The sequence below is a fragment of the Mercenaria mercenaria genome, chromosome 9 (genome assembly GCF_021730395.1).
Source record: "Mercenaria mercenaria strain notata chromosome 9, MADL_Memer_1, whole genome shotgun sequence".
Taxonomy (NCBI): domain Eukaryota; kingdom Metazoa; phylum Mollusca; class Bivalvia; order Venerida; family Veneridae; genus Mercenaria; species Mercenaria mercenaria.
In genome coordinates, this window is record NC_069369.1 from 21,058,343 (window position 1) to 21,081,843 (window position 23,501).

The 23,501-nt window shown below is 34.4% G+C and overlaps 1 protein-coding gene across 3 annotated transcripts in view; it reads left to right on the forward strand.

Annotated features, from left to right (window-relative positions):
• The window catches only part of LOC123546622 (protein mono-ADP-ribosyltransferase PARP14-like), a 112,556-nt gene that overhangs the window by 36,575 nt on the left and 52,480 nt on the right, over positions 1-23,501 (forward strand). For all 3 annotated transcript variants that reach the window (XM_045333062.2, XM_045333063.2, XM_053550974.1), the window contains exons 4-17: positions 5,412-5,648; positions 5,993-6,256; positions 6,921-7,202; positions 7,605-7,850; positions 8,387-8,641; positions 11,575-11,823; positions 12,431-12,700; positions 14,073-14,321; positions 15,608-15,862; positions 16,914-17,144; positions 17,631-17,873; positions 20,491-22,215; positions 22,603-22,855; positions 23,089-23,372. In XM_045333062.2, the coding sequence (XP_045188997.2) occupies positions 5,412-5,648; positions 5,993-6,256; positions 6,921-7,202; positions 7,605-7,850; positions 8,387-8,641; positions 11,575-11,823; positions 12,431-12,700; positions 14,073-14,321; positions 15,608-15,862; positions 16,914-17,144; positions 17,631-17,873; positions 20,491-22,215; positions 22,603-22,855; positions 23,089-23,372 (5,043 nt within the window). The remainder of the gene's footprint in view (positions 1-5,411; positions 5,649-5,992; positions 6,257-6,920; positions 7,203-7,604; positions 7,851-8,386; positions 8,642-11,574; positions 11,824-12,430; positions 12,701-14,072; positions 14,322-15,607; positions 15,863-16,913; positions 17,145-17,630; positions 17,874-20,490; positions 22,216-22,602; positions 22,856-23,088; positions 23,373-23,501) is intronic.

Here is a 23,501-nt window from a genome sequence, read left to right on the forward strand (position 1 = left end):
ATAGAAAAGAGAAGGAATATACTGAACGAGAAGAGCGTATGTTGAGACGAGATGCGGAAAGGCGGCATCATGATGATGAACAACGTAGGTTTGAGGCTCAAGAAGCTGAGAAGAAAAGGTTATTTGAGTTGGAACGTTTGGAAAAAGAAAGAGCTTTAAAAGAGGAAGAACGAGTTTTGAAAGAGCAGGAGTTTGAGATGTTAAAACTAAAGGCTGAAGCCGGAGCTTTAGGAGCTGATAAATGTGCTGAGCACTTCAGCAGTAAAACATTGCGGCCAATGCTACCGAAGTTCGAGGAAAGTAAAGATGATATGGATGCATACCTCGAACGATTTGAGCGGTTTGCAAAAAGCCAGGGATGGAAAGAAGAGACATGGGCTGTGAGTCTCAGCTCATTACTTACAGGAAAAGGCCTGGACGTATACACAAGCATGCCTCCAGACCAAGCCAATGACTATACGGCATTGAAGAAAGCAGTGCTGAAGCGTTATCAGTTGACAGAGGAAGGTTTTAGATTGAAGTTCAGGGAATGCAAGCCAGAGCGTGGTGAAACTGTTTTTCAGTTTATGGCAAGGCTGGACAGGTATTTCAGTCGATGGACAGAGATGGCAGATGTTGACGAAACGTATGAAATGCTGAAAGACCTTATGATCAGAGAACAGTTCATCCAAACTTGTTCCAAGGATCTTGCTTTATTCTTAAAGGAAAGAGTTGCAAAGTCGAGAGCTGAGATTACACAGTTGGCAGAACAATACATTGAAGCTCATGGTGGCTCTATCACATCTAACTGGTTGAATAGAAGTAATTTGTCATGCAGCAAAGAGCCACAGCCTTCGACCGAGGTTCAGCCAGTGTCCCAGCCTACACAAAGAGAAAAGCCAGCTTTTAAGAAGCCAATATGTTTCATATGTAATAAGGAAGGTCATATAGCACGAGAATGCAGAGACCTATCCAAGAGGAAGGTAAGCGGTGCAGCTTTAGCTAGTAGGGGATCCTACGAGGAAAGACAGAGAAATAGGCATGGAACGCAAGAGTCTACACTCACAAACTGGAGAAAGGAAGGTCAAGCACAGAAAGACAGAAAGGTTGATGACAGAAAAGTTTCAGCTTCATGCATAGCTGTACCATTATATGACAAAAAAGTAAAAGACAACATAGAAGATGGACGACTTAGATTAGGAGATGGACAATCCGTTTCGGTCATAGCAAGCACCTGTACCATTCAGTCAGCAACAGGTAAAAGGAACTTGGTATTGAAGAAAGGATATATAGGTGATAAAGAAGTCCAGGTGTTGAGAGACACAGGCTGTGAGTTAGCGGCTGTCAGGAAAGACCTTGTATCAGAGAGTCAAATGTTGGATAAGACGTATCTTATGGTTGCGATTGATGGACGTTCAAGGACAGTTCCTGCAGCAAAGATACAGGTTGATACACCATATTTTACAGGTGAAATTGAGGCAATGGTTGTGCCAAACATGATATGTGATTTGATAATCGGAAATATAAAAGGAGTTTCAGATAAACCAGACAAAAACTGGAAAACCCGAGATGAAAGACAGTCTTCATCCGGCGAAGATATTGCTGCAACTGGGATGACGGAAACCCAGCACGCAATAAATGTAGGTATTACAGAATCCTCTGAGGTTTGCGAAGTCAAAGAGCAAACGTTTAATGTTGAGCAAATGAAAATTGCTCAGAAAGATGATGAGACGTTACAGAAACTTTGGACTTATGCTACAGAGAAGTCGAAGCTGACAACAAAAAGAGGTTTCAGGTTTCATTATGAAGTGAAGAAAAACGTATTATATAGAATCTTCGAGAAGAAGAAGGGAAGAGTTGTTAAACAGATAGTAGTCCCAATACAGTTCAGGAGAAGTGTTATGACATTAGCTCATAAGTCAATAGCCAGGGGACACTTATCAGCTAAAGAAACACTTGATAAAATACGAACCAGTTTTCACTGGCCAGGCATCACAAATGAAGTAACAAGGTTTTGTCGGTCATGTGATGGATGCCAGAAAGATAAGACTGACCTGTCATCAAAGAGCAGTTACGGTAGACATGGTTTGCAAGAATACAGGCATCATGATAGAACAGAAAGAAACTGGAGACAATCTGATGACAGACCAGAGTCATACAATTTTGATGATCAAGGATTCAACCTGTATCATGAGAGGTCATCTATTAAGTACGCGAACAGAGGATCACGTTGGCATAACAGAAAGAATATATATGATAGAGATCATAACAGACGAGATGATAAGGGTTATAAAGTCTATGGCTCAAATAAATCTGAGCATAAGAAGTCATGGAGACAAAATGACATGAGAAATGAACTCAGAAAAGGGTTTATACGTAGGTCTGACGGGAGTTATCATGTAAAAGGAGGTTTTGGTGAAAACAATTATTATGTCAACAGAAAAGATGACAAGTACTCTCACAATCAGAGAAACAAATGAACGTCATTCATGAAGAATGATGATAGGAAATTAAAAGGTCAGGAGATTAACGTTGTATGATATTCTTGAGATCATATACTATTTGTTGAGTCTTTTAGAGATGTTTGATCTTTGATACTGATTTTATCAGTATATTAGTGAATGTATGTTAATGATAGCAGTGATATATAAAAATCGAGAAATAGTAAAAATAAAAGGAGATTTTTGTATACAAATTATTCTTTAAGTGTTTGAAAAACTGAAAGTATTTTCTTGAGAAGGGGGCTATTGTCAGAATAATTTATATAATTGATGTATTGATTACGTAACATAAGAGCACAGATAGTGCTCGACTCCATTTTCATGCTATCTTTGTTATAATTATTGTTGAATTGCTGTTAATAATAGAATTTGGGTCATTTATGGCTGATTTGGGTTTATTATATGGATGACTGGGTCCCTGCTTCGCACATTGTCATATACAAAAGTTAAAAGGGAACCAGATAGTTAATAGAGCAGGTACTCGTTGTAAGACGTTGTGTTTAAATTTGGACCAATCAGAAACAAGTTCTAAAAATAGCACGTCTAAAAATAGCACGTCTGCTGGGGTATAAATAGGTAGATTGATGACAGAGAGCTCATTCGGTATCCAGCGGTTGAAGAAGACACATCGAGGATTCAGCTAATAATTTATCCCAGTACCTTGATAAGGAAGTTATTGCAACTACACTGTCAGGGCGGATAAATTATTAAAAGGAAAAAAATAGAAGTTCGTAGACTAAAGAAGAGTAGCAGAATTTCGATAAGGTTTCGAGCTATAGGGCCAGCGCATAGGAGTTTTACCTTAAAGGTAATTGAATGCTATAGACCATAGCATATATAGGCTGAGCATCGGGAAGCTGAGACAGAGATCCGGAGTTTGGTAATCTACTGAGATAGTAGGAGGGTTCCAGCTTATAGACGATTCAGCATTATTGGCGAAGTACAGCCAAGGCATCGGGGATATACCTATATGGTAGTTGAATGCTATATATGATAGCATATAGGCGCTGAGCATCCAGGAATCAGGGCATTCATATAGAGTTGAGAGGACAGAGCCGAGCATCTATGCGATAGGACTCGTATGTTGTTGATTCAAAGACATTGTCTGACGGGAACTTCAACAAAAAGACCAGTCAAGTATAGAGTCTCCAGCCTATAGGAGTTTGAGCTAATCATTTTTAATTAAAGATTGTTAGTTTGAAACATTTAGTGATCTGTCTGATCCCTGAAATTGTCTAGCTCATAATAAGAAATCATTTACGAATCATTGGTACACGAATCATTTAGGCAAGGTAGCCAGAGGAAAATTCTATATTTGAGATATTTGGTCTCACCAGCTCTACGTTTTAACAAAGGACATTCTACATTCGTTTGTCAGCTAGTCTAAGACATAGTCACCTTAGCGATTGGACCCAAACCATTGTTCAAGATACTAAAGGCGTAGGCACTTCCCTGGGTCATATAACCAGTATCCTGACATATTACCCCATTCTACAGGATGTAGAAGTAGATCTATGACATATGTATAAATTTCTTGATTGTGAAAGTTATTGTTTTGAGTATAAATAACTATATTTATCCCTTTTATGTATAACATAACTTTTAGCTCAACTTGTCACATTCATTGACTATTGAAATACTTTACTAGAACTATCATAAATGTGAATCATGCCTTCACCTGGACTTTGTTGTCATATAGAGCAAGACAACACAGGACCATAATCCAGATAATTAAAGAGCAATTAAAAATGCAAAACTCGGTATCAATATTGATTTTTGCTGAAAGTTTGAATAAATTATATTTAATAATGAATAAGGAATTCAGGTAACAAATATTTCTGAGTGGCAGCTAAATTGCCCCCCCCCCAAAAAAAAACAACAACAACAAAAAAAAAGAAAAAAAAACAAAAAAAAAAACCGGCGTTCCATAAATGCGATAAGCCAATCGTATGTTGATATGAGTATATTGAAATCACCCAGTCCACATGTGCTACACTACTTGTTGCTTTCCAATATGCCTCCAGGCCGCAGGTAATCGCAAATGGTCATTTTTGTGCAGCAATTAATTGATATTTTGCGGTTAAAATTCTAAGCAGGACGACCTAGACTGTGACACAGTTTGTAGAGTCGAAAGTTGATGCTTTAGGGCTGTCAGTATCGGTACGGGTGTTAATTTTCGAAGAAATGTGAAGAATTTGAACAAAATGTGGGTACGACATGCATTGCAATAGAAAGAGTACACCCTTCTGAATCTATCAACACCAGAATTATACGTGTGTTTTTCATACTGGGATCATAAACCAGGTAAGAATTTCAGTTTCACATGTAAACAATGGCGAATGGTTTGTTCTCTTGTAGTAGTTAATGCTTTGATGGTATTTGATGGCATTTTTAAAACGCCGTCAAATACTATTTTAATCGTTTTGATAGTTGTTTGCAGTACTTCTGGTATGATAACTTGCAAAAAAAAAAAGAAAATAAAAAAAAAAGGAAAAGCAAGAGATTTTTTGCGCGCAAGAGCCGCTCACCTAACCCCAAGCGTCTGTGTATATAAGTGGTAGTATATGTTGCACAGTGGCTAAAATAAATAAGTATTATTAATTAACATTGTATTTTTACAAGAGCAGATAAAACACTTGAGGATATTAAAACAGTCAATAATAAATAACTTGGGTCTTTCGATAAATATAACACAATACATGTTTAAGAAATTAGTATACCTGTTGAATATGGTTTACATTGGTAAGTTAGATTTCTTTTTTAATTTTAAGGTAAGTGCATAGTTTTGTTGGCCATGCTCTTTTTCCTATGAAAAATTAATTAAGTGAATACAAAAAGCTCCTGTAATATTTTTTTTCAATTATAAAAATGTGAAAATCTGATTTTTCTCCTGTTATATGGATGGTGTTTCTCTAAAAACAATATTTTCAGATGATACAGGTGCATCTTGGGGACCAAATTCATTTAAAAATACATTTGAAGAAGATCCTGATATTCCACTCCGATGTCAGGCAGGTAAAATTAAATTGTCCAATCTACCAGAAGATACAGATGAAGAATATCTGGAAATGTATTTTGAGCAAAAGTTTGGCAGTGATACAAAGACCATATCGATAGAATTAATTGAAAATGGCACGGCAGCCATAATAGAATTTGAAAAACAAGAAGGTACGCCTTTTATATAAAACTACAGGATAGAAATAATAAATAACTATTTGCCAAATATGACGTGTAACGAAAAGTGTATAAAATACTCAATCTAACATTTTGATGCTGCTTTTTTTTTACTCCAGAAAACTTAAAGAATATGCCAGGGTAGTTTAGAATTTTCAGTCTCTGTCGTATACTATTGCTACAATTCTTTACTTAAATCAATATACTTTGCAAGTGAAAGTACCTTGAAAATTAATCTAAGATTCCTTTAATTTAACTCCCTCCAGGAACAAAATATTTTATCTTCGCATTATTTGACAGATACAAACAATACTTAAACATCAATGAATTTATTTCAGTAAATGAGATGCTTATAAAAAGGCAACCAATTGATATGGAAGATCAGAAGGTTTATGTTGAATTGTTTGTAACACAGCAGCTGAAAGAGGATGAACCGAAAACAATAGAAGTGACATCAGAACCCGGTGTTATCACAGAGAAAAGTATAAGGACAATTAAAATGTACTTTAGCAACAAAGGGCGTTCCGATGGAGGCAATATAGCCGAATTCACATTGTCAGAAGAAACTGAAACTATTACAATCACATTTGAATCGGCAGAAAGTATGTTTTTTTGTAACAAGCGATATTAATTATTGTAGATAGTTGAGTACATTAGTCTGATTTCAAGAACTTATTAAGACATATAATAAAACGACTTATACATTAACAGAAATAAACTAGTGTGAACTTGATGTATGACACGATATATGTATAGAACACGCATATGTATGTGAGTATTCGTATTTGATTGTATTTAATCATTTTATTTCATTCTTTTATTCTAGATATCGAGCAAGAATATGTTTACAGGTGTTCTATTTAGGTGTTCTGTTGATGTCTTATATTCACGAAAATACTTCATGAAAGCTGAATCTATTAGTTATGGCGTCTTTCAGGCATTGATTTGTATTTGATATTCAACTTTGTAACTGTTTCTCATATTGCTTTTATATCCAATATCTATTTTAATTTAAACTGAATACCGTTCAGTGAGATTAGAAAACATGTAGACATTTAGTTTAATAGAGCATTAAATCTGGGATGACCATGTTGTATCGAGATATTTTGTTGCTATTTTATGAGGAGTAATATTCATTCATCATACCTTCAGAAAAAAAAAACTAAGATGATTTTAAATATTTATGACAGCTGTAAACGTTAAATGGTAGGAGATTTATGAACTGACTTAGAAAAGTTATGCTTCTAACAAAAAGCTAATTTTCAGCGGCCAAAACAGTGGCGGCAAGACATGATCATAAATACAGAGAGAACCTACTCAATGTAGTTCTGCTGGATGCTGACTTGCTCCGAAAAAGGAGAGAAGCCGACGCTAAACGAAAAAAATCTAAGGCTATCATCATTACAAATTTACCAAATGGAGTTGATAAATCGACGCTGGAACTGGTTTTCGAAGATGCTGAAACTTTTGGAGAGGAATTCCATGTTGTAAATGTTGAATTAGATCCAGACACGAACACAGCTATTGTAGAATTTGAAAATTCTGAAGGTTTTCTTTTCTCTCTTATTTAAGTCATTTAAATTTTCTTCATTTTTGTATACTTGAAGTAGCCTTTTTTTCTGTTTGAATATGGACAGTTCGGGAAGGAGCTGCTAATGGCTGAATTACATGTCACTTTCCTGCTTTACAGAGATTAGTCGATTTATACACTACCTATGTCATTGACTCATGTTTTAATGTTGGACCTCTGATAGACCATAAACTGTGAGTGTGATGAAGGCCGATGAAGTCATAATCAAAATCTAAGTGTGTTTAAGGAACAGTCATCTGTAATTATTTTCATCCTCCTCGTTGATGGCAAAATTAATGTTATTCAGAATTGCTTATTTATCGAAAGATTAATCTTCAAAATGCAACTTCTTTTTAAAGATATGACTTTACTGTTTTAAGCCGTGGAAACAGTCGTACAGAAAAAAGAAGTAGACATTGAAGGACAAAAAGTACATATCGAAGTGAAACAGGATCACATACAAGAAGAACCTTGTACTGTAGAAGTGAGAGGACCGCTTGACTGTATAAAGGAAAAAACATTGAAACTGTATTTTAACAACAAAAGACGCTCAGGGGGTGAAAATGTCACTGAATGTCGTCTGACTGAGCCTGGTGTAGCTGAAGTTACATTTGAAACGAGCGAAAGTAATTACCTTATTGAGATAAACTTTCATTATACAGTAGAGGTACAAAGAAAATTATTATCATCGCGTTGTTATCTCATTAATAAATGTTCGAAAAACTAAGAAGAACCTATTTTGTCTAAGCGTAAGCTTATGAAAGCAATTCCGTTAGAACTTCTCAAACGTTTCTATACTTTTATGTCTTGTTCAAAATTATTGTATTGGTAAAGTGAATAATTGACTGCCAATATTTTCATTAACGTTATATTCATTAACGTTATTTTCTTTCTTTTTTATCTTCCTTCATAATGACGTTCTGTCTTTCTGTTACCGCTCCTGCCCCCATCCCGCCCCCTACACACACACAAACCAAGAAACATGAAAGTCCCTCATTGTAAAAAAAAAGTAAAATATGACCTACAGTGGCAGTAATTTGGGGTATCAGAGACCTGTGGACACATATCTAGTTTGGTACTAGTTTGGTGGGTTTGGCGATTAATTAACGTTTCTTATGAATTTTTAATAAAAATTTAGTTATCATTTGCTTTCCTCTTTCAGTTGCTAAACAAGTGGCAGAGAAGGATGATCACAAATTGAAGTCACAACACATTCAGGTTGCTCTTAAACCAATGAAAATACCCGAAACCACTCCTCCGGTCAAGTCAAATAAGCTACTCATTTCAGGCGTGAATGCAGCAGTAAGAGAAATACTTGCCTTGCACTTGGAAGATATGTTTAAAGACGTGCATGTCATTGGAGAATGTCCCGGAGAAGAAGACTCAACTGTTATACTAGAGCTTAATGGACCAAGCAGTAAGTATTTAGTTTACACACTGTAAACTCCACTCGGTCTTGGGGCCTTTTGTTAAATGAACGTTTGACAAGGACATCGATACACTGTGAAATTTTCAAGATACTGAAATATCATTATTGTTTTGAGTTTTTCAAGTAAAGAAAAACAGTACATCGTTATGGTTGTACTTTTAGCTTATACTACAACAGTTACAGGTAATTCTTTTTGGCCATCCTGTTATATGCGGAAGATGGTAGATGTTTGCTTTTAGTTCATTTCGAACTTCGCGTGAAAGTCTAGAAACTATATCACATTACTTTCTATCCAATAATAATTTTGGGGATAAAAGACAGAGGCTTGAACTCAGTGTTGATGTATTCTGGTTCTGTGATGATTGGATACCATTCGATGTATATCTTTGTAGAACTCCACCTGTAGACGGTGTATGGGGTGGGGGGAGGATGTGAGAGGTAATGAATATTAAGTTATCTCTCAGAAACAGTCAAACCAAGTCTTTATCCTTGGTTGTATTCTATGAATCCTAAGGGTCTTTTGACTTTTTATTTTACTATCACATTAACAGTCTTTATTTGATGTGTCGGCCAAAGGCTCAGAGTGAGCTATTGTGACCGCGCACTGTCTGGCGTCCGTCCGTCCGTCCGTCCACACTTCCCGTTAAACAACATCTCCTAAACCATCCGTTCAATTTTGATGAAACTTCACAGAAATTATCATTGGATGGCCTTCTTTCAAAATTGTTCATAGAATTGAATTACACACAGAACTCTAATTGCCATGGCAACGGAAAGGGAAACCTTTAAAAAGTTTCTTGTCCAAAACCTTGTCCAAAACCACAGATTCTAGGGCTTTGATATTTCGTACGTAGCATCATATAATGGTCCTCTGCCAAGATTGTTCAAAATATTCCCGTAGGGTCAAATATGGTCCCGCTCCGTGGATCACATTGTTTATATAGACTTATAAAGGAAAAAACTTTAAAAATCTTCTTGTCTGAAACCAAAAAACCATGCCTTTGATATTTGGTATGTAGCATCGTCTTATGGTCCTCTACTAAGGGTGTTCAGATTATGCTCCTAGGGTGAAAGAGGCCCCGGCCCGGGGGTACCAAGTTTTACATAGACTTATATAGGAAAAACTTTAAAAATCTTTTTGTCTGAAACTGCAAGGCCTAAGCTTTTGATATTTTATATGTATCATTGCCTAGTGGTCCTTTACTAAGGTTATTCAAATTATGCCCCTGAGGTGAAAAGAGGCTCCACCCAGGGGGTCCAAAGTTTTACTTAGATTTATATATAAAAACCTTTAAAATCTTCCTGCCTGAAACTGAAAGGACTGATATTTGGTATGTTGCATTACCTAGTGGTCCTCTACCATTTATAATTGTTCAAATTCTGCCTCTGGGGTAAAAAGGGGCCCAGCCCCCGGAGCCCCAAGTTTTGCATAGACTTATATAGGAAAAACATAAATATATTCTTGCCTGAAAGTTCAAGGTTTATGCCTTTGATATTTGGTATGTAGCATTGCCTTATGGTCCTCTACTAAGATTGTTCAAATTATGCCCCTATGGTGAAAAGTGGCCCTGCCCAAACGGCCCCAAGTTTTACATAGACTTATATAGGAAAAAAATCTTCTTGTGTGAAAGTTCGAGGCTTAAGCCTTTGATATTTGGTATGTAGCATTGCCTAGTGGTTCTCTAACAAGATTGTTCAAATTATGCCCCTGTGGTGAAGAGGCTTCGCCCCGTAGTCACTTGTATATGAGTTGTATAGGAAAAATACTTTAAAAATTATCTGACCAAATTTTCTATACTGTTTAGTTATAATTTCTTGATGACCCCAAGTAATTAGGAGTCACTTGACTGTTACCTGACCTACTGACTTACTTTTTTGATTTTTTTTTAAAATGCAGCCTTGAAATTGGATGACATAAACAGTTATGCACACCGATCTTAACAGCATAGAAATTTGGACCACGTCAGTAACTTTCAATAAAGATTTCAATACTCATTTTTAATGATCTTAGCCCGGACCTACTAACCTACTTTCTTGTTTTTGAAGCTACAGCAAAAAGATTTGGACATATGTATAATGTTTGATACAGATTCAATACTCTTCTTAATCATGACCTACTGACCTACTTCATCGTTTTTAACGTTACAGTACAGATCATCTGTATAATTATTTATAAAGATTTCAATACTCATCTTGAATAGTTTTAAACGTGACCTTCTGACCTACGTTCTTGTTTTTGGAAGATACAGCATGGAAATTTGGAACACATGTAGAACTTTTGATACAGATTTCAATACTCATCTTTAATGTTATCAACCTTGACCTTCTGACTAACTTTCTTGTTTTCGAAGCCAGAGCAAAGAGATTTGGACCACCTGTATAATTTTTAAACATATTTTAGTACTTATCTTGAAATAATCTTTACCAGGACCTTCTCATCTAGTTTTTCTTGTTTTTGAAGTTTTAGCAAAGAAATTTTTTAAAGCAAGCAATTAAACTCAGGTGAGCGATATAGAGCCACCATTACCGTCTTGTTTGGTTGTTGGGAACAATTAGTCCATTCAATGTACAGTATCTGTTTAATATTACTCCAGTGAGTAGTTATTATGCACATTTCATTACCTCTTATGAATTACTAGTATCTTAGTAGAGTAGGTTACTATATTGTTTTGATGCATTTTGTGTTTCCAGTGGAATACTTTGTTTGAAATAATTTGTCTTGTCATGTGTTGATATATCATGTTTTGCACCTGGATATTCAAGAATGTTATGTGAAGATGAAATATTTGTGTACTTTGGAATCTGTAAAGTGACTACTGTACTCGAAAAAAGATGTGCATCGGTGCACTTTATTAGCCTTTTTCATATGAAAATTGCGTATGGTAGCCTTATCAATTATGCTTAAATATTCATATTTACAGGCGCTCAAACCATTTTGAAAAGTCAACCTATCTGTATAGACGGACACACTCTAGACGTGAAGACATATAGAGATGAACCAGACCGACTGTGCACAATACAAGTTCAAGGACTTCCAAATATTGACAGGCAGTTAGATGCAGTGACTTTATACTTTAAAAACACTTCTCGGTCTGGGGGAGGGCCTGTTGTTAAATGCACGTCTGACAAGGACAACAATGTTGCTTACGTTACATTTGAAACAGAAGAAGGTATCGTTAACTTTTAAAAAAAGAATTCTATATCACAAACCGCAACAACTGGCAAATTGCTTGTGAAGTAGAATTATCTAATCAAAAAAAAAAAAATCAATAACAACGGTTAACAACAAAAAACAAATGCAGAGATTTTGTTATATGATCTTAAATTGTGCATGACGTCATATATCTGTATCTATATAAAGTCATTCCTGAATCGTAAAAAGTTCGTTCGTTAGGGATTTTGCAAAGATCAAAAGGTTTTTAATCGCCAATTAACAAGTTATTACAATGTTTTATCATAATTATGTAATTATATTTCATAAGTTGTTTTATTACATGTATATACACGGCTTTTTATGGGTAGCTGTAAAATGTCCAGGTTAGAGTCTCATGGGGTAAAATGTAACGGTAAAGTATATTTTATCATAGAATAATATTAAAGATATAATACGTTTACGGATCTTGTTAGAACTAATATATTATATTACAGCCGAGACAAAATAAGACAGGAGTTCGGATGAGTAATAATTAAATCACTAGTTCGTATTTTTAATTCTGACAGGATTAGTTACATAAATGTACTCGAGATTTTAAAAACAATAACATGAATATGTTTTAGTTGCACAAAGTGTTGTCGGTAGACCTGAACATTACTTAAAAGGTCAACTACTTGATGTGTCACTGTACAAGCCGAAAGACAAAAGTGGAAATGCGTGTAAAGATTCAGCTCCAACAAAGATATTAATTACTGGGCTTCCAAGTTCAGTTGACAAGGAATTTCTGGAACTTTATTTTGAGGGCTTTGAATGTACATGCGAAATGCAAGTTGAAAGTGCTGATATAAATCCCGATGAAGCTACAGCAGTAGTACAGTTTCATGACCAAGCAGGTAAGCTTCACTTTGAAGATTGAAACGTTATAATTTAAATTCATATCATTGTATTCAAATCTTACTGTTGTTACAAAAAAGTTACCTTTAAAAGTTTTCTTAATTAATAAGTTTATTTATAAAGTTAGCCAAAATTTTAATGTCCCCTTGATATTTTGGAAATATCATCCATTTTACCAACAGAACATCTGTGAACTTTATAAAATATCTAGAAACATACGCTTACAATAATTTGAAATTTGTGATTATATCATTTGTCTGCGGTTACAAACTGAATTAAATAAAAATCAGAGAAATAAACATCAGTATATAGAATTTACAACAGAGCGAACTGTGATATAAGACAGGTTCTTTATCTTGCCGTATCATAGACAAACATTTAATTTTGGTTTAGTGATATTTTATTCAACTGTCCCATCTAACAAGTTTAATATAGGGTCAATTTGAGATTGGCATGTCCCAAATATGATTAAACCTCCCAGTTCCATTTACCGAGGTTACTGACCCTTCCAATGCTGTTCCCTTTATTTCATCTTGCTTCTTGGTCGTACCGTTTTATATGTTATGTATGTTGTCACATATGCATCCCTCCTCCTTTAACGCCCACCTTTCTTACCCTTACCCCTAACCCATCCCCAGTCTTTATATCGTTTTCATATAAATAAAATGTAAGATACCTTGCTGTTTTATGTATGTTTGTGTCTGTTTGTTACTTCTGTGTTTTTATCAATGCATTCATTTGTGTTTATGTATACATGTGCTTCGTCTGTATTCTGACCCATGTTTCCAAGTGGAATGCTGTATGACTGGCCATGCCTGTTGGACATTTTTCTTGTTTTGTTGATGTTTATTTGCAGCACTCCGTTTGCTATATCTTTTCACTTCTGTTTCTTATTGCGGTCGGACGTTGCTGTAGCTGTGTTTTGTGTGCTCAATTTTTCAAAGATGCCTTATTTTACTTTTTATTTTGATAATTGACTGAATATTCCAGATCTGAACTTGTTTGTATGTCTCGTTTGATAAAATTAAAAACATAATGTAATAATAAGATAATGTAAACTATGCCAGTTTTGTGTGTGTCTTTTTAAAGTAGTTAGAGGTCGTATCTTGAATGAAATGAAGTAACTTGCACATTACTCGATTTTGTTTAAACTGAAATCAGTTATTAGAAATATACTTTTATACATGTGAGATATTTTCTAACTGTGCTGTTACAATTGTCAAACATAGAAGTGTATTACAAATTTTGATTAGTATTGTATGTAATCACGTACCATTAATGATGAATAAATAATCTTAGAAATAAATATAACAATTTTTTATTCCATCCTGCTGATAATGTGGATAGTGGTGTTTATTTCATTTTTTACAGCTGTGGATTTCATTCTACGAAGTCAGAATTTACAAATGAAAGGACAAGCAATCACAGTTCAAGTTTATGAAGAAGAGAAAAAGGATTTCTGCACAATTGAAGTACATGGACCGTCCAACATTGAATCTGATTCCGACAAGTTGCTACTTTATTTCAAAAATAAGAGACGCTCTGATGGCGGTGTGATAGTAAATAGTTCTGTTGATACTGGGAAGAATGTTGCATATATAACTTTTGAGGACCAGGAAGGTTTGTTTGCATTTTCATTTGCATCCATAATCTTTGCAATGATGTTTATATTACAACGTTGTTACAGTACTGTGGTCATGCGTTCTGTTGTGACACCATTAAATGTATGTTTGTAGGAAAGTCAAATCTAGTTATTTTTAACGTCACCTATTAATGGATCGCGATAATTTTATCTTAACGGTACTTGGTGAATCCAAAAGCAGGTAAAGCAAGTGTATTATCCGATAAGTGGTGTTAATTTTGTATATTGTAGTATTCTTATCTCTAAAATAACGAGGCGTTATTCCAGGACAGATTTGTAGTCTGGTTGATAGAATGTCAGACCTTTATTCTTTTTATGTTTGTATGGTGCATGTTCGAACCCTTCTTTTTTTCAATAATTTTTACCTATCTGCTTCTGCAGGTCTTTTTTTTTATATCGTCTTTGTATTTATTTTCTCTTTCATTCCTTTGTTAAATATTTGTTTGTTTAATTTATTATGTATAATACGATATAATATAATAATACTTACGTCAATAAATACTCAATATAATTGCACGAGAAAATCATGATACAAATAGTTTTATCTATATTCATTTTCGCTGGGAAATATAAAAAGTAGCTCGAACCAGTACCGTAAGCTTACAATCTGACTAAAGTACATATCCTATTACGCTACGCTTAGGATCTGAGAACGACCTATTCATAGCCTCGTTCTGACGGCCCTTTCGCTAGCCAATCAGAGCTTAAGTTACAACATTTTGAAAATCTGCCTGTAGCCTTGACTTTTGATATTTACAATTCTTATGTCGTAATGTCAGATTAGCTCAGTCGGTTGGTCATTTCCTTTATAAGCGAGGGGTCCCGGGTTCGAGCCCTGGAATGACTGCACATTTTTCTTACTCTTTGACATTCGAACAAGTCGTCTGATTTGTTAAAATAAAAATAGCAATACTGGAAATCCAAAATATACAGAAGATAATGTGAATGGGTCGTTCTCAGATCTTCGTTTAGAAGATCAAGTACTTTAGTCATATTGGTAAGCTTATAAGTTATACATGTTAACCACAAGACCACGCCACTACTTACATTGGTTTTGCTATATAAGAAATTTGTAATAAAATGTCTCCACCTGATTTCCTATTCCATTGTTATGGGTTGGTCCGGTAAGAGTAAATAAAGGCCACAGTTATCGCATTTTGGTAAGAAATACAGATATATGGTATGAATACGAGAAAAAAGGAATACTTTGCTTATTTTAGATTTTGTAATAACTGTATGAAGTACTATTTATTCGTGATTTCAGTCGCAAAGAGAGTAGTAGCAAAAGATCACAGTAATCTAGGGTTAGAAGTAATGCTAGTGACAGACCAATCAACATGTGATAGCTCTACGGATCAAAATGTCAGTACCGTGAAAGTTAGAGGTGTTCAAAAGACAGTAACAAAAGAAACCCTTACATACTTTTTTGAAAGTGAAAGACGAGGAGGACCAATTGAATCAATATGGAGTGACGACGAAGACAAAAACGTTGTGTTTATCAAATTTTCAAAGTCTGGAGGTAAAACAATATAATTCTAACTATTAAAACATTCTGATTAATATGTAAAATTACATTTCTTTTTAAGAAAATAACTGAAAGCAACATCTAAAATAAAAATGTTATCATTTTCAGGTATGTGTTCGTTTTTTATCATTTGATATTAAATCATAATAATTTGGTACATTTTTATAGTTTTTAACACACTGAAGTTTCACAAAACGGTATTAATTCGTATTTGATACAACGCTTGCGTCACAATTGATAGAATTGTCCGGTATGATTATTTATTATAATATAAGGTATCTGTTGCAAGTATAGTTAAAAACAACAATGAAAACATTTCTTTAAAACCTGAAATATTACTTGACGTAATTATGACCTCTGTGACTGAATGGTAGCAGTTGCAGACTTTGAATAACTTGTTCAACACCACTTACGGTTCAAACCCCAAAGAGGAAGAATTAAATCACATCACAATATATAGAATCCATCTAGCAAGACTTCGAAATGTTGGTGTTATACCTATGTGTCCATCCGTGTAGATCATCAGGAATCTTCGGCCGCCATTTATGCTGGAAAGTCTCCATAAGTCAAACACTTTTTTAATGTAATTTAACAAATAATGTAAAGCTGGACTTTATAATGCTACGATACGGAAATTGGTAACACAATATTCTTTAGATATTAATTCATATATTGAATTTATTACACAAAGAATAATAAAATTTACTTGCGACTGTATACGACAAGATTAGTCTGGAAATATTTAGGACTTTTTGGGAAAATGTTCAATTGATAACTTGAAACCTACACAAAGACAATTTGTTTCAGCGGGAAGCCCGTTTTAAGTACATTGATAAAAATAAAGCATCATAGTAAGAAGCAGGCTTGATTTGGTAAAGTCTTTTCACAAAAGGAAACAAAATAGGCAAAACCCTTCACGCCATCTAGCACCGGCTTGACATAAATTTTAATGGACTCCACTAGTAACAATGATACAAACAATTATAATAATTATAGCTAATTTGCCAAGAATATACAATGTAATATGGTTTATTTTATTTTTCAGATGCACGTAAAGTTGTTGACAGAAGCCATGAAATTCAGGAATGCACTTTACAAGCTAGCCTGTACTTTCCTCCGCCATGTTATGATAATAAAGTACTGATCAAAGGTCTACAAAGTACTAAAGATGCTTTATTCCTATTCTTGGAAGCAACTGCGAATGCAGAGCCTATAAGTATTGATTACCATGAAGAGGAGGAGAGTACTGTTTTAGTGACAATGAAAAATACCATAGGTAATTTTGTATATGGAATAGATCTTATATTAACGAAAAAGTGCACAACTTTTCAACAGCAAAACTGACATATTTTAAAGAAAAAGTACTTATCACCATACGCTGTTTTGCGATTTGTATTCCAACAATAGACACTATCTGGGTTTGTTTAAAATTAACGGGGTATCTGGATAACGTGGTTATTCACAATAAAAGTAGGTGTTATTCAGTTAAGTTAGTGTTCATATTCGACTTTGTGGATTAGCTATTCATGCTTAGCTTTATTTGTTTCCTCACTTATATGCTTTACATAAGTTGAACTCGCCAATTTCAAATTAATGAATTTCAAAATAGTACAAAAATGTTATGTTAAGTGTTTTACTGCTTTAAATTTGTGTGACATTTTAAAAGTATTTCGATGTATATAATGGCTTGTGTTAAAGTATTTTTTTTCAAGAAGATTCATTATGTTCCTTTAGTAATTATTTTTTTATTTTTTCTGAAAAGATTTTGAAAAACTTGAAAAGGCGTGCAAGGAAAGAACTTTAGAAGGAACAAGACTCAAAGTTTCAAAGGTACAAGTATCCAACTGCATTTTCGTCTCAAACCTTGCACCAGAGGTTACAAAAGATACAATACAGTACTATTTTGAGAACAAAAAGAAATCTGGAGGAGGTGATGTTGAAAAAGTGTTGATGAATGAAGATGAGGTTGAGCGTACATGTTTGGTGTACTTTGAAGATTACAAAGGTGAAATGATAATTATATATAACCGTCATTATTTTACACTGGTTTATGCTTGAAATAATTTGTTTGCATGATGTTCTTTCATACTTGAGGAGCTGATTCATGTTTTTCATGTTTGCATGTGCTCTAAGGTGATATACATTTTATACAGGTTCATCTAAAAATTTAACAACATGGTGATTTTTTAAAATATTTTTTCGCATGCCCGTTTGTCGGTTAAATAAGAATTACGCTGAAGCACGTACACCGGTTTTGCAAAAGAAACATGAAACATTAATTGCTTACAAAGGCTCTTATAGATTTTATTGAATTAAGCGGTTAAAGTAGTATAGCATATTAAGATGACGAATTGTGCAGTGTATTCAGAACTGATAGAACAAGAGGTGTTATTGCGATACTAGTGTCTTTATTGTAGACCGACCATAGGCAAACAGATAGTTTGATGGGATTTCATGAATGTGAGAAAAAACAACAACATTGCCTTTTCAATGTATGTTGTATTTACTACTTATTGACTTAACATGACCCCAATGCGAAATCGACAGTGACTGATATATGATTCTAAGTTTTGGTATATGGAATGTACTGTTCCATCCTTGTTCCATTTTCCCCTTCGATCCCCCTTTCCACACGATATTCCTTCCTCTCCTTTTTAGCTCATCTGATTTATTGTCATCACTTGATCGGCGTCTGCGGCGGCGTTGTCTGATTAATTTTTATGTTCGGTCAGCTTTTCTCGTAAACTATCAAAGCTATTGCTTTAAAATTGCAAGATTTGTTCATCATCATTATTTGACTAGAAATAAGTAGCAAAATTTGTATTAATATCTTAACTGGAGAAAATCAGTATGGACATCGTAATTCTTTACATAAAATAATTGATATAAAATCATAAGTTATCACAGACTCTGCAACTGTTTATTTCAGAATAAAAGAGACAAACCGTCGTACAACTAAGGAAATGGACATGGTTACTATTTCAGTTTTAAATGTTAAACTATAAAAGCATTAAAAAGTTAAGAGTATAAAGTGCTCATAAAACACAGCTGGGATAAGATAAGTAACTCTACTAAAACTACTTTCGTAGAATTGTATGTTAATTACCAAGGACGTAAATATCTTTTTCAAATAACTAAATAATGATAAATATATGCATCACCTTTTTCATTATCTAATGTAATGTACACGTTAATCAAAACGGCTCTTCAAGCATGTTAGGTTTTTGTCTTAAAACAGTTTTATATGGAAAGCCCTCTTATGAAATTGTTAAAATTGATAAAATCGTTATCCTTTAAGCAAATTCTGATCTACAAAACGCACTAGGCAGCTACCTTGCGCGTTTAACAAATGTGAGTTAGGTCAGCCGATTTACATATCGTAGCGCTTATCTAAATTGGTTATTTGCACTGTACGATTTACAAATAGCGCAGATTGATTATTGTAACATTTGCACAGCTACTATCAATATTATAACGCAAACGGTAATCATTACAGTACACTTCGCCAAATAATTTGATATGCATTGATTAAAATAAAATTCGTAATATCAATATGTGCTTGAGAAATGCAGTTCAGTATGTGTAAGAGTTTATGAGAAACACGCTCATCAAAACAATAACTTCTTGCGCATTTATCAAACTTAAAGAAAAGGAATTTTCCACGTGATGTCCGACAAAAAATACTTTCTTTTCTGCTCTTTGATTTCTGTCCTGCTTCTTTTCTTCTTAATAAAAGTATTTTTCTCGTTTGTGTTTTTAAATCTGATGCCATTACTGTGGGCCAAGCCAGGCATTAAAAATGAAAATTTGAAATTTGCAAATCGAAAGGACCAAATCATCATTTACGACATACAGTGCCCTTACAAAAGCCATCATAAATACTCCGCGCCTGTGGGCGCAGATATTTAAATAGGTGGTACATTTATTGTCTAAAATATTCAATATACATTTTTGTAGTCGTGCATTACCTCAAAATATACCAGTTAAGGAAGGTCAAACCGTTTGAAGTGAACACCAGATGTTTTAAATTCAAAATTTGATATAAATACAGTGTATGCTTAAAAAAAAAGAAACTAAAAATTTTGTCGAAAAGTTGAAACAATTCTGTTTCACCAAACATTCCAAATCTGGTTTCCCTTTTAATGCGCAAATTTCATTTTGTCATCAACATTTAAATATCAAAGGAAAAGGCATTTCTTTTTTCAGGAAATAAAAACTAATTTATCTTCTTAATACCATCTTATGAATTGTTCTTTATTTATATAAAGATCTGCATCAATCGCAAGCAAAACGAGTTATATCCTGTTTCCTGCCATTTGATATTATGTTTCTAGGTTGGAATTTTGGATCCATGAATTATGTAAAATAGTATTAGTAATTTCAAATGATTTATTGCTTTGACTCTTCTAATACAATCGATAAATCACAATTATGTTTCGATTGCCAACAAAATACTTGTTTGTTAGCATGATCCAGGTTTACCCAACATAGAGGAATGCGCAAAATAATGAAACAATCGTTATATAGTTTAATTTTCAGCGAACCTGTATATCTTTAGTATATCTTTATTGAAAACATTGAACTGATATACATTGTCCAATGTATAATGTATATTATTCCAGTAATTGACATCGTTCTTGACCGAAAACACACTCTCGGTGGCAAAGAGCTAGGAGTAAAATGTTTCCAAACAGCACTTGGACGCCCTGAAGGGGAGACGGAAGAAAGGACATTTAAAGTGCCACGTGATTTTGAGATAAAGGATGCCGATCCTCATAAAGTCAAGTTTGTGGCTAATTCACCCGAATACCGTAAAAGTTTTGAGCAAGAGCTACTCAAGCATTACACAAAAGTCAAATGGCCGACTGATACCGATGCACATATGAATGTACACCTTCATTGTACGCTTACTAAAAATGTAAAAGGGTGCTTCAAAATCGCGAAAAGGTGGGAAAAAGAAGCTAAGTCTATGTTTCCAAAACTTATGGATGCGATCGTTCTCTATCGTATTGACGTTTTGCAAGACATTAAACCAAAGGTGATGGACTTCCTAAAAAACACTCAAATAAGCGAACCAGCCAATGTAGCTATTGTCATTGAAAAAGAGCAAAAGGTTATTGTTATCGTTGGTAAAAAAGCTGTTGCTGACGATCTAAAACTGAAAATAGAGGATACAATTAAGAAAATAATAGATGATGCTGAAAAAGAGAGGCAGAAAGTTACAGAAGTTTTTACAAATTTAATGCCGATTGAGACAAAAATGATGGTGTTCGAAAAGCTTCAAGAGTCTCTGGAAAAAGAGTTTGGGGACATAAAAGTACAAATCAAGATCGAGAAAAACGAAATACATCTTCAGGGTTTGATAAGCAGCGTCCGAAACGCAAAACTTGCTATCTATGACAAGAAGAGCAAGTTCGTAATTCAGCGTATAGATAATATCTCTAAACCCGTACTCTCATTATTGCGATTAGATAGAACAAGTTCTTCGCTACAACAGAAACTTCAATCGGATGGGATACCAGCAGTCTGGGAAATTTACACAACTGGAATTGCAGTGTGCTGTGGTAAACCAGGCTGTTGTGAGAAAGCTGTCGAAGTTATACGTACATTTTTCCAAGAGGATACTATATCGATTGAAAGAGGTACTGTCCCAGATTTAGAGACGGAGAAATGGAAGAGTAAAGTTGAAGAAATTCATGCAATGCATCCAGGGAAAGTAGAAATAGGTCTAAGCGATGATTTAACTAAAATTCATGTCTGTGGTACAGCTGATATTGAAAAGTCTGTTACAGAAGAAGTCCAGAGCTTTCTGCAAATCAACACACTTATTACAAAGAACGTATCCAACTCAAGAGAAGCTATTCGTTTCTTAGAAAAGAACTGTAAAGTGGAAATAGACGATATTTCTAGAAAGCTTCAGCAATATTATGTGAAAATCAAAAGTCTAGATCAGTACAGGGGATTTGAAATTAGAGGTCTACAAAAGGGTGTCCAAGAAGCAAACATTCAACTTCAGAAGCTTATGAACAAAATTCAGCAAAAAAAACATACAGTCTCAAAACCAGGAATTGCAGAACATATTAGGTCACCGAAAGGAAAAGACAACATCAACACAATTGAAACGACATTGTCATGCGTAATCGTCGTAGAAGGAGATGAAGCTTATAAGCAAATGACCGACAAAGCTCATGGAACTAGAACTCATGCAAGCTGTAACGTATTTCAAGGGACGACTATATATGTCTGGCAAGGAGACATGACAGAGCTTGATGTAGGTGTACTTGTTAACCCGTCAGACAAAAACTTGGGATTTTCAGGTGGTCTTGGAAAGGCTATCATTTCAAAAGGTATCTTCCAAAACATGTAATTTGACTTTTGATGTTGATCATTCCAGCATTGCTTCACAAAGTGTTTTTTTATATCCAATAGGTACCAAGCGAATACTTTTTCGAACTGCGAACTCGTAATAAACCTTCTTATTCATCCGATTATCAGTGTTAAGAATTTAAGTCAGTTGGTTCGCTAAGATGTATTAAGTGCCCCTTGAGTTAGCTCTGATAAGTTGTCTATCTGTTACTGAAAAGCATTAATTCAAATGAAAATATTTAATTTCTAAAATACATTGTCAAATCTAAATCGAAGCCACTTTCGGAGAAATATAATGTTATGATATATAGTTATGTATGTCGAAACCGATAGTAAGTTAACATGTTCAGTATGATTGAATTATGTAGGCGGACCTACTATAAAACATGAATGTGAGAGCTTCATAGAATCACATAAAAGTTTAGACGATGGCGAAGTCTTCATGAGTAGCGCAGGTGATTTGAAAGCGGAGTATATTGCCCACATAAAAAGTCAACATTGGGACATAGGAAAAGCTATGGATAAAGATTTAGAGGCAACAGTCTGCAGTTGTCTACAAGAAACATCAAAGCTACAGGAAAAATCTGTTGCAATACCAGCAATAGGTTGTGGTTTAAATGGGTAAATCGCTACAGTTATTTTACTAGGGATAAATCTGTAAAGTATTTCAAGCTATTTCAAGTATTTCTTACAAACATGTTCATAATCTGTATTGCATGAACATTATTCAAAAAAAGAAAACGTTATGTATCTTAAATTATCATCATCGGCTGTTGTACTTCTATCATTACATTGTTATACACGTGCATGTTATCAGAACTTAGCTGATATATTTACCGTTTCTTTTATTAAAGGTTTCCAGTTGAAGTTGCCACGTCAAGCATTGTCAATGCAATAAAAAGGATGTTGATGGAATATCAGGATAGTTCGATTTGTGAGGTGTATCTCTGCGACATGAATGAAAATAATGTTCAAGCTTTTACTGATGCACTGTGCAAGATATTCGGAAGAACAAACATTGTGCTTCATGAGGGTGGCGAAACTGTTAGAGCAGGTAGTAGCAGTGTTGACAATTTATCAGGAGCAATGGGTGCGCGTCCGAAACGTGTTACATCATCAAGGCGACCTAAGAATACAGGTATTTTCTCTTTTCCACCTCTTTCTTTAGTACTGACTAAATGTGAAACCATTTTTCCATTTTGTTCTATTTTCTGGTCTTTATAATGGTGCTGGATTAGTTCTGCTTGAACTTGGACGTGATAGGTGT